Below are 18,183 nucleotides of genomic sequence, written 5' to 3'. Positions count from 1 at the left end.
CTTTCTTAATATTGTGTTATTTTTAAAAAGAAAGGGGGGAGTGAAGGGGGGATGGGGGAGAAGCATGTTTCAATTACCTCAAAGAAATATGATTACATGAGGGTCAAACAATTAAGCTAAATGGTTCATGTGTTGGTTCATTACTTTCCCCATCCATAAACTCGGAGGGCAAATTGCCAGGAGTCTCAAAGTAACTGAAAAGCAGGGGAGACAGAGGACGTTCCTCCCCCTACTTGCTTCTCCCAACATAACCCTGTTCACAGCCTCTGGTGCTTTACTGCAGTTATGGCATGCCTAGGCTAGGGAAATGAGCTCTGCTTTAACTACATCCAGGCCCCAGTCTGAACACACAAGCAGAGCTAAGGGCTCCTGCCCACCTTACCTTTTGTCTAGGCACATTTTTGTGCTGCAACAAACACAGCCCCCAAAACAGTCCCATTTTGACAGTTATATAACCCATGATTTCAAAGCTATAAAAATTGTGATGGGCAGATCACACTTCGGATAAGTCCAAATTCCTCTTCCCTGCTTTAAAACCTCAAAGAACATAAGAAGGGCCAGTCTGCTGGATGAGGCCAATGGCCCATCAAGTCCATCAGCTTATTTCTCTCAGTGGCCAATCAGATGCTTGTGAGAAACCTGCAAGCAGGAGCTAAGCGCAGCAACACCTCTCACCACTTGCAAGACTCGGCAACTGGTATTCCGAGAAGGATAGCTCAGCTGGTTAGAGCATGGTGCTGACAGTGCCAAGGTTGGAAGTTTAACCCCCGTATGGGAGAGCTGCACATTCCTGCATTGCAGGGGGTTGGACTAGATGATCTGCAGGGTACTTCCAACTCTACAATTCTATGATTCTATGAAATACTGCCTCTGACAGTGGAGCTATTATATCCCTGTTCCATAATCACTTTGTATTCAACTAAAAAACCGCCCAAACATAAGGAAGGTGCTCTGATCATTTCAGTTACTCTTTTCTGTACTTTTTTGTAATGCTGTGATGCTCTTTTTGAGATGAAGCAACCAATATTATTGACACTGTAAGTGTGACCGGCAGCAAAATTTTGGAGTGTCAAGGATCCTGTTCAGGGTTCCAGCCAGCCAGCCAGCCATGCCCTCTTCCAGGATCTTCCATTCCGTACTCTGTCTCCCTGCCTCCACCTCAATTGCTTGTGGCTTTTTCTTTCTCAACATCCAGCCAACATTCTGTGCCCATTGAGCATAATCAATCCTCACTGAGCTGTTTTGGGGGTCGGGGTCTGTCTTAGCAATTCCCCAGCCCCATTGTTTTTTGTGCTTCTGTAAACCACGGGGTGAACTTGTGTTCCTTGCAAATATGAAAAAAAAAGTCCATCCATTTTGCCATTGCCGCCGTGCAATTTCCAGAATGCAATCACATTTTGAAGTTAGAGCTTTGAATAAGGCAGCGCTGGCATTTCAGCTGTGCCTTGGTGTTATTTTCATTCCTCTTCAGAAATTACAGAGTTCTTTTTAATCTTGTGCACAGTCAGGACAGACAGAGTGATGATGGAGACTTCTGTGGGTGGGGGGAAGGAAGCTGAACCTTAAGCAGAGCTACTAAGAACTAAAATACATGTCCCTATTTCATTGGAAAGTAGTTTGGCGTGTGTGGGATATATGTGTGTGTCTAACACTGTCCATTTTTCGTTCTAGCCATTGTAGAATGCAGCCTTGACAGCTTTCCACTGGTGTAACATGGCAGAGGGGACAGGGAATTGTAAACAATGGGTTTAAAATAACAAAGATACACAAGAGTCTCTTGACAATTCAACGAGAACTTAAATGTATGCAAAATAAGCACAGTGACCATTCAGTATGGCAGTTAGTTTGGAGGTGATACAAATCAACTTGCTTAGCATAGTAGTGGGACTGGTAGCCATTGTCTCTAGTTAAACTCAGTTAATAGGTTCAAGCTTTCTAATTAGTTCTTATTCACCTAGTCCTCCTTTGAATATCTTCTTTAGAAGAATGGCAACTTGGCAGTGTGTTTGATCTGCTCATGGCTCATGGGGAGAGAGAGACTACAAATCTTTCCCTTGCTTATGCGAACTAAAAGAAAGATCACTGGTATTTCCAGTGAGATACAGTACACAGGAGGATTTGATTCCCTCTCAGGATGTCTTTGGGAGTATCAACGGATAGATATGAAGACCAGGAGGAGGAAATATGTATTCAGAACAGAATGTGAAGGCAGAGGAGAACTGAAAAAGCAGAATCATTAGTACTTGTTGAAATGAGCTGGACCCCTAGGGCAAATGGGGCACTGCCCCACCAACCTCAATCAGCTGGAGGAGGAGGGTCCTGCTTCTGAGCTTCTGAGCTTCCCATGGGCATCTGCTTGGTCACTGTGAGAACAGGATGCTGGGTTTACTGCTGGCTGCTTTGCAGCTGTTTTGTTGCCATTCTTATTCTTGTTTTATGGCTGCTGTTTTTAATGTGGGATTTTTATTTTTGGTGCTGGGATTGTCTTGCTTTATTGTGTTAATCATTGTTTTAGTCACTGTAATTAGCTGCCTTAAGCGCCTTGCATTGAGAGGCGGGACATAAATAAGTTAAATTGAGCGTGCCTGATGACTGATGACTGATGCACAAAAATGCATTTATTAGTGAAAAGGACAATAAAACTATATTATATTAGGGGAAATGGGTTGCAAAAATATAAATGTTTGACAGAATTGCATCCAAAAATGTGTATATTAGGAGAAAGTAACACTGGAATGCAAACTGATATGCAAATGTGGAGAACTAAAGCTAAGGCTGGAAAAATTGGAAACTGAAATTGACAGATTTGCCAATCCTCCCACTTCCAAGTACGTGTTCTTCAGACTGCGGCCTTATGGTAAGACAGGCTCAGCCACAGAAGAGAGTGCCTGGGAGTCATTGTGGGTGCTGAGGTGTGATTGACAGTAGTCAAAAAATATTTAAAGCTGGCATCAGTTTCCTTTCACATGCTTTTTTACCCTCCTTGTGGTTTCCCCCTTCTTTAAAGGTAGGGCTGCTGATTAAAATGTGGGGTTTTTTTCATTTATTAATCATCCACATTGGAATAAATTTGTACTTTACGAAACCAGCAACATAAGTACACTTGTTTAAATTGTAAGGTAGCATTAGATCAGTCGCAGCTTAATGAGCAAAAGTAACCACACGTTGTTAGAACATGTTTAATTTTTCTCATCTGATCCTTACTACTGTGGCATGGCAGAACAAAACAACTTTAAAGAAAAAGAAAAACCTACACAATTCACAGTTGAGCAGTACTTTTATTAGGACAAACAAAAATGCCACAAAATGACGAGTTTTCAGGTCCTCCAGAATTCTTCATTAAGTAGACTGCTGTTGTTTTTTCTTATGGATCAACCTTTGCTTTAAAAAACAAAATAAAGGCTATGTACACATCAGCAGCTTTAAACACCATGAGGTTGCTTTTCCCCACTGAGTTTCAAATTGTTTTCTTACATTGTTGTACGGACCAGCAAGAGGGCAAGGACCTGCCCATGCCAAACTCCAATTCACACATGTGCTGTCTGTCATTGCTCATGTGCAACAGCTGCCTGAAATGTACACACCTCAGTGTAACCATGGCTTCCATTTGCAAATCACATGGAAGGTGGTTTGAGGGAAAGGACACTAGTCAGGAATATTTCTTAAGAAGCTACAGGATACAGATGGATTGTGGCTAACATTGTTTGGCTCCAAACACCAGTGATGGGAGAGCAGCAGAGCTGGAATAAACGGTAACGTGTACATAGCTAAATTAAGCAATTGATTTTTTGGGGGGATGGGGGGAGGAGAGAATAGCCCATCCTGTTTGTTTATGCAGCATCCCTCCATTGCTCAGTTAGGAAACTGCTTTATACTGAGTTGGGCCCATTGGCCCACTAGCTGAGTTTTGTCAGCAACTAGGTGTTAACTAAGGATTGAGCCCAGTATTTTCAGTTTTGATGCATGTCTAGGGGCTTGGGATTTGTTCCCAGTCCTACCTAGGAACCTACGGGGTGCAAGGAGGGGTAATAGGCTTATGTGCACTCCGGCGCCACGCGTGATAACTTGGAATGCAATCCCCGTGCAAATTGGGGGTTGCCTGTACACAACAAGAAAATGGACTACCTAGAAGTAGTAAAGTAAAATGGCAGCAGCGATGATCGCTGGGAGGAAGGGTATGTGCAAGAATACAACTAAAAAGTCACATTGCTGGTGAGATTTAAAGTGCATCAGTGAATAAAAAGTATAGTGCCCTTGTACCTTAACCAGCAATATCAAAAGCAACAGGATGGCCACTGTGTTGCTTTTGATATTGCTGACTCATATTTTGCAACACAGGGGTTGGTTGGTTTACTCATTCTTGTACCTTAACCAGCAGCTTGACCTACAAAAGACAAGAAGTGAGCACTGTTTGACACTTGAGATGTGTGTTTTTGGGGCCCACTCTATTCCTGTTATTGTAATTTATTTAATTTTTAATGTCTAACCCACCCTGGGAACTGCTGGTGAAGGTGTGTAACAACAACAACAACAACAACAACAACAACTGTTGCTTGAAGTTCATTTTAAGGCACAGTTACAGTACTCATTTGAAAAGTTGCCATCCCTATCAATGTAGCAACTAAAGCTTTAGTTGATTAATATTTTTGCTTGTTTGCTGGACTGGTTAAATGTTGTAGATCCTGATTTGGGGTATGTATAATTTCAGAATAGATTGTGGTTAATAATGGGCCATAATTATTAATAATTATTATGGTCAATAATACATTTATTTCTGCTAAATAACACTGATCTGATAATCAGGTCAAAGCAACAGGCTCCTCTAGATTACCCTCTTTATTGAACATCCATCCTGATTTGCTCACAAAAAGCTAACACAGGGGTTAGACTATGACCCAGACTTTTTTGAGTTTTTGCTCTGCTTTGTTTAAAGTGCAGTTACGTGACAATCAGCACTGGTTCTGATTTGCTTGTGGGGTGGATATATGGCTTACCATTAATCATTTGTTCTTCTCTCACTTTTCAATAAATTTCTCTGTTACTTTCTTAACTTCAAAAGCCTTTTTAAAAAGTAGATTTATTGAGCCAGGGCGACAGAGTGCTTTAATCCACTTTAATTGCACAAGCCTAGTTTTCTGGAAAGCATTTGACTCCCACTTGTGACTTTGGACTTGTGGAATAATTGTTCTACATGCCTATCACCTCACCTAATCCCATATTGAATCCCACCGTGCAGGGAACAAATAACCAATCCATAGAATGCACTCCTAGCATGTCAAAGTAAGGCCAGGAGCAGACCAGTGCAAATTTAGACACCTCCCTAGCAACATCCACAATCCCTTGCAAGGTCCCCTTGCCATGAGGATCATCTCTGGACTGAGCCCAATATTTCTAATTGCCATTATTTTTATGTATTTGATAGGTCACATGGAGTTGTATTTTGTCTTAGAGTGCCACCTACAGGCTCCCTGCCTTTCTGCTTCTCAAGTCGATTGCTATTGGGGGGTCTCTGAGCAATAAGATCCAGGTTGCCATGTTTTGAGCCTGGGCAGCCTTACATTGTTTTTCAGACCTTAAAAAAAGGACTTCGTTGCTTTCCACATTGGTGAGCAGCCCAAAATAGATAATGCTACAGATCGGGAGACCCCTGTTTCCAAATGGTTCTTTTTCAGCTACATATGCATAGAGCAACACCCATATACAGGTCTACATCACTGTAGGCGATAGCCTTGTGGCCGTTTTGGCACACTGGCATGCTTAATTGCCACCCCAGTAAAAACTTCATCAGCCAGTTTTCTGTAGGATGGTCAGGTGCAAAGGAAGACAGGGCTCCCTGCACCTTTTATAAAAGTTCAGAAAAGGAAATTTCATCAGGCATAGCTTGCATGCAGCTTCCTATACATCTCTTTCCCTGTTTACTGTCTCCCAGTTTCTCAGCTTTTAACCTGGAGCCCACTTGGCCCACAAAGCACATGCTTTGGCTGATGCTGTGTGGAAATGTTTCTAGGAATGATTAGGTCACTAACGCATGCTTAGGGAAATCTCAGTTAATTGGTTCCCTTGGTTTTAATCAAATGATCAATTCCCTCTGCTTACATTTGCGTTACACGTATCTGCATTGAGCAACAGTTCTGAAGAAAGTAGCTTACTTTATGTTTGCTTTTAGATGGTGCATGCATATATCCCTAAAGGGAGTCTAAAGCCATTTCAGAGGGCAATGCTTCCCAAACACCCAAACACTTTTTAAAAAACCTTATTTAATAGATTTATATCCCACTTTTCAACTAGAGTCCCCAAAGTTGCTAACAACACCAAAGAAGCACATGCTCAGAAAACGAAACAACCAGTCCTGCTACAGCAGGAGTTGGCATCAGCTGCAGTTAGTTGGTTCTGTGGCTGCCAAGGAGGAGACAGGCCAGCTGGTCTTGAAGCTTCCCTTGCACTCTTCTTCCTTTCCCACTTAATGGTCAGATTCCAAGCTAGAATTTCTCTAGTTTTAAATTTCGATACTGTACCATTGTTTAAATTAGCCTTCATCAACCTGGTGCTTTCCAGATGTTTTGGACTCCAACTTCCATCAGCTGGCCAGTAGTCAGGGATGATGGGAACTGTTGTCCAAAACAATAAAGTGTAGAAGTGTAAAACCATTAAGTCCAGATTCCAGCGTCTAAAATTACCTAATTGCACTACTTTTCCTGACTGCTTCAAGATTTCTGAATCACCTCTGACATCTGCCTACTGCTTGTCCTTGACACTTTTTCATGGCTTGTTTACATTAGTGACTGGGAATGGAGGAGAAATTTGATTTAGTACATATTTAAAGCCACATCTATCTAATTTCCACTTTCCAAAACAATATGCAAACTGAAACACACTCATCTGATTTTTGCTGTGCAGTTCTGCAACCAACCAGTGCTTATATAAGCGCACATATAAGAGGAAAGTATGCATAAAAAGGAAGATATTTCTGAAAACAGCATACAAATATGCTTTAGAGGAAATTGCTTCCAAAAATGTATACATTATTTAAAACTGCATATAAAGCCGTGTTTATTGGGATAAATTTGTACTAAAATGTTAATGAATTTCCATGATATATATATATATATATATATTAATCCATTTGGCGCAAAATGTGGAGAACTGAAGATTGGAAAATACTGAGACAACTGAAATTGACAGGTCCTTCCGTTCCTAGTGGGGATTTGCACATGTTAAGGGGCTATCACAAATTAAATAGTATGGGAAGCAGTATCTTCCTGTCACCACACATAATTTCCATCTGGTCTAATACAGATTTTCTGTTAATTCATTGTTAATGTACAATGATATGTGTTAATTCAGCAAGGCATTAAATGTTGAAAAGCATGTGTAAACTCGCCCAGAGTCCAGTTGCTCTCAGCTGAAACCATTAGTCAGTTGGGATGCCCACCAACCAGGAAAAAAATGGCTTGGCCTATGCGTTGTGCCATTAGAGGCTATGCTTGATAGGATAGATATAAATGTTGTCATTGCATAGCCACAGATCAAGCTGCTGTTAAAGGGTTAGTTACAAGGGTTAGTTGAAAAGCTGGCCACTTCCTGCTTCCAGCTGCAGCAGCTGCAGAGAGCAAAGCAAGCTGCTCTCCCAGAATCATCTCAGGTGTGGCAGATGTAGCAGGGCAGGGAATCTTATCACTGTGTAAATCAGGAGTAATCCACTGAAAACAACTGAAGTGAAAGAAGGACTCAGCCAAGGAACCGAGTCTTGCCAGCTACATCAGATAGACCTGCAGATCAGCACATGCCACAAAGCTTTGTTTCAATATAGGCCCTTCCCATCCCTAATTTATTTGTGATACTCCCGGTTGAGAACGAGTGTCTACGATTGCCACATCTGCAATGCATGATCACATCTTTGAAGAGGCAGCGTGGGGCTGTTGTTGATACATGCATGTCAAGTAATTAACATTACTCATTAATGCTTATCTCTCAGCAAATTCACCTCATGTACATCAGTATTCAAATAACCAATCAGGGCCGTTTCCATTTAGTGAGCCACAAGTCCTCCGCTTCTAATAGCCGAATCTTCATATCGGGAAAGTGTGACTTCCTCAGGGAAGGTTAACTGGCAGCCTGCAAGGATGGATTTCTACCACCACTTCTCAAGCCAATAACTGTTCCCTGTGGCAAGCCTACACAATGTTAATCAAATCCTGTTGAGAAGTTTTGCTGACAGAAAAGAAAATTACTTTCCAAAAGTTACAGGCGATGAGAGGCTTCCATGCTGTAATGTTCCATCTCTGTTTTGTGGTTTTGTATGCGGTCTCTTGGGCAGGCATGAGGTTGCATTCACAACTGAGAGGTCTTTTTCTGCTAGAGGCGTGGCTACCTTATTATGGAACTTAACTAGCCATGAGGAAATCAGTTTGTGTAACAAAATATATTCCTATATTCCTATTTGAATAATAGAGCTCCACACCCCAGAATCTGGACGTTAACAGCCTCTGTTATAAAGGGAAACAACTTTAAGTGAAAATGCTTCCTTTTTCTTCTATTAATAGAAATTACTATTATTGTTAATATTTAATAATATAAGAAGGTAGCAATTTCCGTTCCGACTTCTATTATTCACAGTCAACACTGTTTGCATTCCGCTGCACTTCAGGTTCTACCAAATACTTTATTGTCTCCCTGTCCACTATTTAACGTAACTTACACAACTATGTAATTTACATAACTTACATTTCATTTCAATGCAAGGGAAACATCAAAAGACATTAGTTATAATGTGTGGCCTTTTAAAAAACCCCAGCAACAATATAGATGAACACCAATGGTATTCACCGAAATGATTCTTGGCCACAGATGAACATGGGAACTGCAGCAATTTCTACTCTATTTTCTGTTTTTGTTGGAATCATTAAATTATTGATTGCAGCTGGTTACCGGGCTGCAGACAGGGGTCCCTTTTCCTCGTTTCTACAGGGTGGTGTGGTATGTTGCAAAGCAAAACGCTGGCGAAAGCTGCAGCCACCCACCATCTTTCCTTCTAGCTCCCTCTCTATCAATCCCAGCTTTTGCCCAACCTTCTCAGGTGCTGACGGCAGGTCTGATTGAAGGAGGGGAACCATCCATTAGCGATAGAGCACACACATTGCGTGCAGAAGGTCTCAAGTTCAGTTCTTGGCAACTCCGAATGGGACTGGCTTGTCTGAAACACTAAAGAGTTCCTGCCAGTTAGTATTGACAATACTGAACTCGATAGGCAATTGTCTGACTTGGTATAAGCCGGCTTCCTGCATTCCTACAAACTAATCAGTATGACTACCGCCATCATATCTAGTTTGATTCGTAGAGTTGGGATCAAATTGTGGGAGCTCTCCCATGACTTAAAAGAGGGGAAATCGAGTAAACATGGCACATCTCCTCACTCCAAACAACTGGACTTCAGCCAACACATCAAAAGAGAGAGGCAGAGAGACAGACTGAGGATAATGATGATTATTTTCTCTTCACAGTTGGCCCATTCATCAAGTGGCCAAAGACCCTTCTATCCTTCTTAATTGCTGAATATGCTTACCCACTTGCTGCTTTAGGGAATTGGACAAGCCAGTGACTGAGGGTGGGGCCTTGACACACTTTTTTCTTTGCTTCAAGGGCAGGAAAAGTCAATAGGGTCAGTATCTTAAGAAAGCAAGAGGAAACCAAAGGAATGGCTCAGTGTGACCAATGGCGTAAGAAACGTTCACATCAAGCATATCAGGGCCAGCCCAGGACATTTTGCTGCTTGAGGCAAAACAAAAAATGGTTGGGGACCCACTCCACTTCCCCTGCTGTGGCAACTGGAGGCAACGCAGGGAAGCCCAGGAATGCCGAAGGCAGCAGAGGAGAAGAGGCCAGAGAGGAGTAAACAGTAGCAGCAGCCCTGCTCTTTCCAAGCAGAGACTGCAAGTGACAAACACTCTGCCACTTGAGTTATGATGAACCTCTAGCCCAACAACATACGAAGAAACTCCATCCATAGTGTACTTCATACCTCTCTGCCCTCTAAAGTTGTTTGTCAGAAATTATGAAACTTCCCTAAAGCAGTTAAGGATGAATGGGAAACTGCTGACTGCAAAAGGTGAAGGAGGAAAAGGAATCCAGGCCTTGTTGTCAGAGTGACAGGGATCCTCCACTTGTCTAAGAAAGATAAATAAACTCAGCTAAATTTTGCCCATTTAAAATGGAAGCAAAGAATGTCAAACAGGCCGTTATAAGGCGTGTGCATCACAGAAAGCAACAGCAGCTTTGGGTTGGTTGGTTGGCTGATGGGTTGAACTTAAAAGACTTTGCCCTTCCACAAAGCGTCCAGGTGATTTTCGAAAAGAAAAAAATATATAAAGCAAAAAATGATAAAGGACACCAGCTGTATAACTTAATGCTGACTGTGCTTGTATGTTGTATGACAGTTTTAACTTTGCATTGTTCTGGCTTTTATGAAAACACCACAACTCTCCCGGAGGTTTAAGAAAGCCAGTTCTTTTCTGCCCGATTGGCAACCCTACCCTGGGAGACCTATCATCTTCACTAAATGCAGGAATAGCCAATGTGGTGCCTTTCACATCATGTTGGATTGCAACATTTACCATGTTTGCCCAGCTGCCCAGAGCTTTTGTCATGTTCCTCCATTTCAAATAAGAGGTTTGCACCCAAATGCTGTGGATTTTTTTGCTTTAATTTATTTATTACTGCAAAGCAAATGCTTCTCTTCATCAGAGCGGGGGTGGGGCGGGGATTTGAACACAGAAAGAGCAGCTTTCAACCTCTCCTTTAAGGGATACGTTTCCAGCATTCCATGCTGCATTTTTCAGCATCTCCGCCTTGCGCCAAAACGCCCCAAACTACCAGCGTGCTTTTTATTACTGCCTGCAGTATCAGATTCACATCTATCCTTCCATATGGAAAACATTTCATGTGTTTGATGTAGTGATACAGATCTTCTTATTGGGCAAGCGGGCTGGGGACCCAACGTGTTCATGTCATGATGTCATGGTGTGCCAAATGCAAAATAGCATTCGTTTATAGTTTAATACATCCTTGTGGACACGAAGAGGGCAAATTCAGTAGCATGTTGTTTCTGGTTGCATTTTGTCCCCCCACCGTGCTCTGAATTGGTCACATCCTGGAGGCAGGGGGCAAAAAGGATAATCATTATGCTGTCTGCCGCCCAGAATATTCTAGCATGACCTTTGCCAACCTGGTGCCCTCTAGATGCTATGGATTGCAATTCCTTTCAGCCAGCTGTAGTTGTCATCCGAAATACCCGGAGAGCTCCCTGTTGGCAAAGACTGTTCTAGCATAAGCACCATGTCTGTAAATATAAACTGGATAAACTGAGACCTGCAACAAAATGTCCATCTTCCTTATGAGGAATGGGAAACCTGCAGCCCTCCCGATGTTGTTGGGACTCCAACTCCCATCAGCCACAATCAGCATGGTCAGTGATCAGGGATTGTGACAGCTGTACCCCAGCAACATCTTGAGATCCACAGGCTCTCCATCTCTAGACTCATCTTTCACGGGCCTGCTGGCACCAATTGATTCTGTACTGAATGTACTTGTTGGCTTTCCTTGCTGTTCCAGGGCATCGACAGAAGCTTGAAGAGCAAACCAAAACCTATGGGGATCGATTTGGGGAGCTGGAGAGGTTGCGGCACCCAATGAGGATCACTCCCACCACCCCCAACCCCCGAGGATCTTTGACTGCTCCTGGACACTTTGGGACACAAGCACAGAGTCAGATCCAAGGTAAACAGATTTGGTTCCTTTGTAGGCTCAGGTCTCTCTGCAAATGGTCCTCCTGCTGCAATAAGTGGAGCTGAATACGGGTTTGGTTTTCTTGGTTTGGCTAAGCCACACAGCAGCATGCATATGCAAAGTTCAAGGTGCCAGATTCAAGGTTGGTGTACAAAGTCCTATATAATTTGGGACAAAGATGCCTATTACTACTACTACTACTTCTACTTGTTAGTCACTAGGGCAACCCAAAGCAACTTGCAACCAAACAAACAGAAGGTCATCTCCCAAGTGATCACTGTATTCTGCAGGAGAATCCTCCTGCAGATTCCACCTCATAAAGAGGTATGTTCCATACAATGCAGAAACCAGGCCTTTAGTGTGGTGGCACCTACCTTTGGAGTTCTCTCCTGCTAATGTACCAGAGAGGTGCTATCTCTGTCGTCTCTTTGGCAGCTATAGAAGACTTTCCTTTTCAAACATGCCTTTTTATGTGGAGGTTTATTATTATTATTTATTATTATCTGTATCTGTATTGGATTTGAAGTTGTTTTTATATATGTCAACATAGTTTTATATACGTTTTTATTGCTGATTGTTAAATTGCTTTTCATTGTTAAGTCATTTTGAGGTGTTTCATAGGAAGCAATTCATAAATGAAAAAAAACACAACCCCAATAATACGTAGGGTGTGCCTTGGCTGGCTGGCTTGAGTCATCTGGTGGTGTTTACTAGCCCAGTTCTGCTGCATTTGCTCTCTTCACTTCACCATAGTACTTTGTAGGCTGGATCACAAGTCTTTCTATTGAGGTGAAAGGGGTGAATGTGTATTACTCCAACTGTCCTTTTTCTCAGTCTTGCTCCCTATTTTTCAGGAAGTTCTTGAGTCACTACCACTATTTTGACTTGTATTCTGGGGTGCCTGTTTTAAAAGGCACATGTGAATGTGCTTATATCTGGTGCACAATGAACTTTTCCTCCCTTCCCCTGCCAACCAACCACAGTCTGCTCCAAGAGCAAATATTGCTGAACCATTGCAACTATTCCATATTAAGACCAACCATATTTTTTGTGAGATTAACTGATGTAACTGATTATATGTTGTGTTCAACATTATTGGGGTCAAAATTAAGGGAACTGTCAATTTACAGTATAAACCCACCGCCTAGATATCGGCAGATGAAGGGTATTATACAAATTTAATAAATAATAATAATAATAAACAATGCAAATGCACATCAGTAGCTACTATAGAACAGACTGATGCAGAACAAATGACTACATACTGTACAATGTAAAGTCAGTGGATAATTTTTAGCATTTAGCATTTGTAACTTGCAACACTGGGCCCTAGCCGATGGTGCCCTGAGAAGCTCCCCAGACTAGGCACCTCTCTGTCCCCTTTCTACATTTCCTAGAGTGCCTAAAGCAGTGATCCCCAAACTCGGCCCTACAGCTGTTTTGGGACTACAATTCCCATCATCCTTGACCACTGGTCCTGTTAGCTAGGGATGATGGGAGTTGTAGTCCCAAAACAGCTGGAGGGCCAGGTTTGGGGATGCTTGGCCTAAAGCCCCGCTACATCAGGCATCATGGGGCAGTGTGAGAAATTTTAAATGCTGACCCTCATTGTGGCAGCGGACATTTGGGATACCATTTATATTTCCCACAATGCAGTGGAGTGACTCAGCTTTGGACAATCTGGGAAATTTGAAATGACAGCTTGTGACTTACCGCTATTGCTTTGGCCAAGCATTGGCAAAAAACGTAGGGGTGGGGGCAGTGCTTTTTAAATAATAATAATAATAATAATAATAGGTCCAGTACTCACCATGAAGTTGTTATAGTAAGCATCACACTTTTTAACGACAAAAGAGAGAGGTGCCGTTACTGTGTACCCTTGAGCACGGGGGGGGGGGAGGGGGCAGATTCATGAAAGCCAGAATGTTGTAGATGTTAGCATTTTTATGCGATAATAAGTTACAACTTTCTAAAGCCACACTCAGGGTGATATAGATATCTTGAAAACCCTGAAACGGTTGAAGCCACCAGTGTTGGTCATGGTCTGAGGAGACCACATAGTTTTCCTGGGTGGCCTTGAGTATGGTAGTCTCTTAGTCTAAGCACTTACTAACCTTGAGTAGATTTTGCAAGGATTAAAAAGAGCAGAGCCCTCTTTCAGCCACCCCATAGTTCATTGAAGGAAAAGTCAGGTACAAACAGAGAGAAACCAATATGATAGTCTTGCTTCTGACCCCCCCCCCCCAGCCCTCATACCATTCAATAACAACCACACAAACACCATACACACAATAACTTTCTCTTTTTCTTATGCTCAGACCAGAGTACTGATGATGTTTTGTTTTTGTTTTTTTTGCAAAAATGGTACCATTCGTGCGCAAGTTGGGTGTATCAGCAGGCTTGATCAAGCCTAGAGGTTTGCAGTCAGCCCAAAAAGAAATATGGTGGGGGGGGGGGAAACCAAAGGACTTCTCTCCCCACCCCCCACCCCAACACACATAAATAATGCTATAAAGCAACTATGCATGCATGTAGCAGGTGCTTGACACACCTGGATCCATTGCCATTAAACAAAATTGGCTCCAGGGCTTGTTTGGAAGGCTTCCAAAAGCAGTTCCTGGCTGAATGTGGTGCAAGATGGAGAGGGATGGAGTGGAGGAAGCTTAGAGGATGAGGAAGGGACTAGATTATGAAGGCACAGGGTTGGATGACTGGCAGCTGGCCCAGTCCACACCTTCAAAGCTCCCTCTTCTCAGGTGGGGATGCTCTCCTACTCTGGGCAACCTCATCCCTGAGAAGGAAGAGCTTTAAAGGCTCCCAGGACACACACAAAATGTTTTGTTGCAGGGCCCCACTTGTTTTTCTTTAACCACAACTGACTCAGCCTTAAAAAGCGAACACAAGGCTCTGGCGCGCGCAGGTCAGGCAGTTGCCTCCTAGCGCTCATCACCAGAATAATGTCTAGGGTAGGGCAAAGCCAACATTTCTCACAGAATAATTTTCTGGCTCTTGTTTTGTTTTGTTTTAGCTCTTTCTTAACTGCTAGAGAATTTTAGTCCTCCCTCTGGGAAATAATCAGCAAAATGGCCTCCAGGTTTCCCTGGCTGCAAATTTTTTAACACAGCCATCAATCCGGTTTAAATATTGTTTACTATTATTTTAATATTGGTCACATCCACACCACACAGCTTCCCACAGAGAATCCTGGGAGCTGTTAAAATGGTATAAATGTGCTTTAACTGTATGGTGTGGATGTGACCATTGATAGAGGAGATCATGGGCTTGGCCCTTCTGGTCCCCTCTCACTTCCTTCATCCACCAACATGAACTAACAATAGAATTTCATTTTGACAGCAACTGAGCTGCAATTTCTCAGAAAAGAATTTCATCATATCTCCCCGAAGAATATTCAGCAAAATGCACCCACACATGTATCTCCATGCCAACAAACAGTGTGGAGAATTTTCATTTCTCCTCAGCTTTTGTCTAGGAAGGTATCAGTCACATCTAAACCATCCTTTCAAAGCACATTTATACCACATTAGCAGTTAAGGCTTCCCCCAAATAATCCTGTGAACTGTAGTTTACCCCTCACAGAGTTACAATTCCCAGCATCTTTAACAAACTACAGTCCCCAGGATCCTTTTGAGAAAGCCATGTCCTTTAAATATGTTTAAAATGTCTTCTTTCTTCTTTGGCAATCACTCGTAGCCGAGTAAGATTATCTTCCATGAACACGGTCTTAACAGTGAGTCCATAGATGAGTGTGGAGGCCAGTTCTGGATCCGCACACCCTTCCACAGTGGGGACATAGGTTTCTGGGCAGGAGTTGATCATGGTGATGGTTTGCCAAACGTGCCTTTCTCTTAGCTCATTTGTCCCTTTTATCCTGAGTTCAAGCATCTTCAAAGTCCATGACGCCTTTGGTAAGGACTGTTCTCCAATTGGTGCGCCCGCAGGCCAGTGTTTCCCAATTGTTGGTGTTTATACTATGTTTTTAAAGATTTGCCTTGAGAGATGCTTTAAATCTCAAAGTGCAGCTCGTTGGGGTTTTTGAATGTTGAACGATAGGCCAAACTTTTCATAAGCTTCTGCGAAGATATTTAGGATGGTTTGGAGGTCATCCTCTGAGTGTGCAAACACTACGTTGTCATCAGCATACTGATGTTCTATGACGGACGTTACGATAACCTTGCTCTTTGCTTTCAGCCTACTCAGATTAAAGAGCTTTCCATCTGTTCGATATATGATTTCTACTCTGGTGGGGAGTTTCCCTTCAACAAAGTGTAGGATCATGGCAATGAAAATAATAGAGTTAGTGTGATAACACAATCCTGTTTAACACCTGATCCCACTGTGAATGGTTCACTTTGAGAGCCATTCTTATCTGTGATTGTTGCTGTCATTTGATTATGGAGGAGCTGAAGGATGTTCACAAATTTATCTGGGCAGCCAATTTTCAGAAGGACAGTCCACAGGGTGTTACGATTTACAGTGTTGAAGGCCTTAGTCAGGTCAATAAGCGCCATATAAAAGGGTAGTTTTTGCTCTCTGCATTTTTCTTGAAGCTGTCGAAGCTGTTGAGTGGTGAAAATTATGTCCACTGTCCCCCTAGAAGGTAGAAAACCATTTTGGGATTCAGGAGGGGTAGCCTTGGATATTGTTAGGAGACGGTTTGCTAAGATCCTTTAAGGAATGTTGCCGTCCGCAGCTAATAAAGAGATGCCTTGATAGGTTCTGCAATCTGTTCTATCACCTTTTTTAAAAGAGATTGATAATTTTGGCATCCCTAAAGTCTGCTGGGATCTCCTTTCTCCCCCAGAAATTTTCAATGAGTCTGTGAAGCTGTTGTTTAAGTTCAGTTCCACCCACTTGGAAGACTTCAGCAGATATCCCATCAGGTCCGCTGGCTTTGTTGTTTTTCATTTGGTTAATAGCTATACACAACCCTCCTAGATTTGGAGATACTGCAAGCTCATCTCTAATTTGTTTCTGTGGAATATGGCAACTATGGGTGAGTTGCGGTTAAGGAGATGCTAGTAATGTTCTTTCCAGCGCAATGCAATAGCTTCTTTATCTTTTAGAAGTGTGGTACCGTCTGTTAAGTGTAGGGGGTTATGCCATGATTTATTGCCATGATTTCTTGGCCCATAGATAGTCTTTGTGGCTTTAAAGAAACTCTGTGCATCATGAGTGTTGGCTAAGTGCTGGATCTCTTGAGGTTCCATCCCCCACCAGGTGTTCTTTAGTTCTCTGGCTCTTCTTTGAACCTCAACCTTAGCGTTGGCATAGGTTTATTTCTTAGTGGCACAGATTCTATCTCTTTGCTAGAGCTGAAAGGCCTTCCTTTTCTTGTCAATAATGTGTTCAATCTCACTGTCATTTCATCAAACCAGTCCTGGTGTTTCTTGGTTTAGTATCCAATAGTTTGTTCACAAGCTGCAATAATGGATGTTTTTAGCTTCCTCTAGTGTTCCTCAGTGTTATCAGGGAACTCTGAAAACAGATGGTCCTTAAGAGTCTTGAGTCAGAATGACTGAATCTGTATCCACTGCCCATATGCCGGTTCATGACTAGGGGCTTCCAGATTTCACGGTCCCGGGTTTGGGATGGGTTTTTGGAAGACGTCTATGTGTGAATTTGTTTTATGTGTGTAGTTCAGTGCATGCTGACCAACGCACAGTCTTCGCAGTGAGGCTCTATTCTGATGGCATGAGTATCACGACGACCAGTAGATTATTATCTGCTGCAGCCTTCATCTGCCCTCACAGTCATTGTAACATGCCACTTGTTATCTTCTGCCTGTTCTGCCATTGAGGACTTCTTGGATCATTCTTTGTCTAGCTCCTCCCCTTTGACCATACAAGGGTCATAGGAACGTCCAAGCCCACTCACCACAACAAGGTGATGATGCAACGAGTGTTTAAAATGTATAGTGTGGCTGTGACCAAAGTTTGTAGCTTTCTATTGTATGCTTCCCTTGAGCATGAGGAGACCACACTGGCCAGCTCTAGATAGGGAGATATGGAGGGCTGCATTCATTCCCCAGGCCTGGGATTCCCTATCCCTGGCCTAGCGGTAGGCTCAGCTCTGAAGCACCATGACCTACCAGAAGGATGTCACAAAGACCTCACTTTTTGTTCTAAGTAAGAGCCTCCAAGCTGTTGTGGGGGAACTATGACTAAGAGCCAGCACTGGATATATGCACACAGGAGCCAGCTTGATGACATTTGTTTTCAAAAGTTGGCCCCATCAGCTTTGAATTCTTCCCTTCTGTGGAGGGAGGTGCGGTGCGGCTTTTTGTTCTGATGGAACTGCCAAAGCTCTCCTCACCCTGCTTTTTGCCTTGTGGGATTAGTCACTGAGCTACAACAGTTGAACTGAGTCCAGATATTAAATTAT

The 18,183-nt window shown here is 42.7% G+C and overlaps 1 protein-coding gene across 3 annotated transcripts in view; it reads left to right on the top strand.

Moving 5' to 3' along the window:
* Positions 1–18,183, top strand: part of RUNX3 (RUNX family transcription factor 3) — a 167,059-nt gene that overhangs the window by 132,209 nt on the left and 16,667 nt on the right. For all 3 annotated transcript variants that reach the window (XM_083455670.1, XM_083455669.1, XM_083455668.1), the window contains one exon: positions 11,608–11,772. In XM_083455670.1, the coding sequence (XP_083311796.1) occupies positions 11,608–11,772 (165 nt within the window). The remainder of the gene's footprint in view (positions 1–11,607; positions 11,773–18,183) is intronic.

This window comes from Podarcis tiliguerta (genome assembly GCF_965153285.1).
Source record: "Podarcis tiliguerta genome assembly, chromosome: 8".
Classification (NCBI taxonomy): Eukaryota; Metazoa; Chordata; class Lepidosauria; order Squamata; family Lacertidae; genus Podarcis; species Podarcis tiliguerta.
Note: the sequence above shows the minus strand (reverse complement) of the source record. Positions and strands in the feature narration are given on the sequence as shown.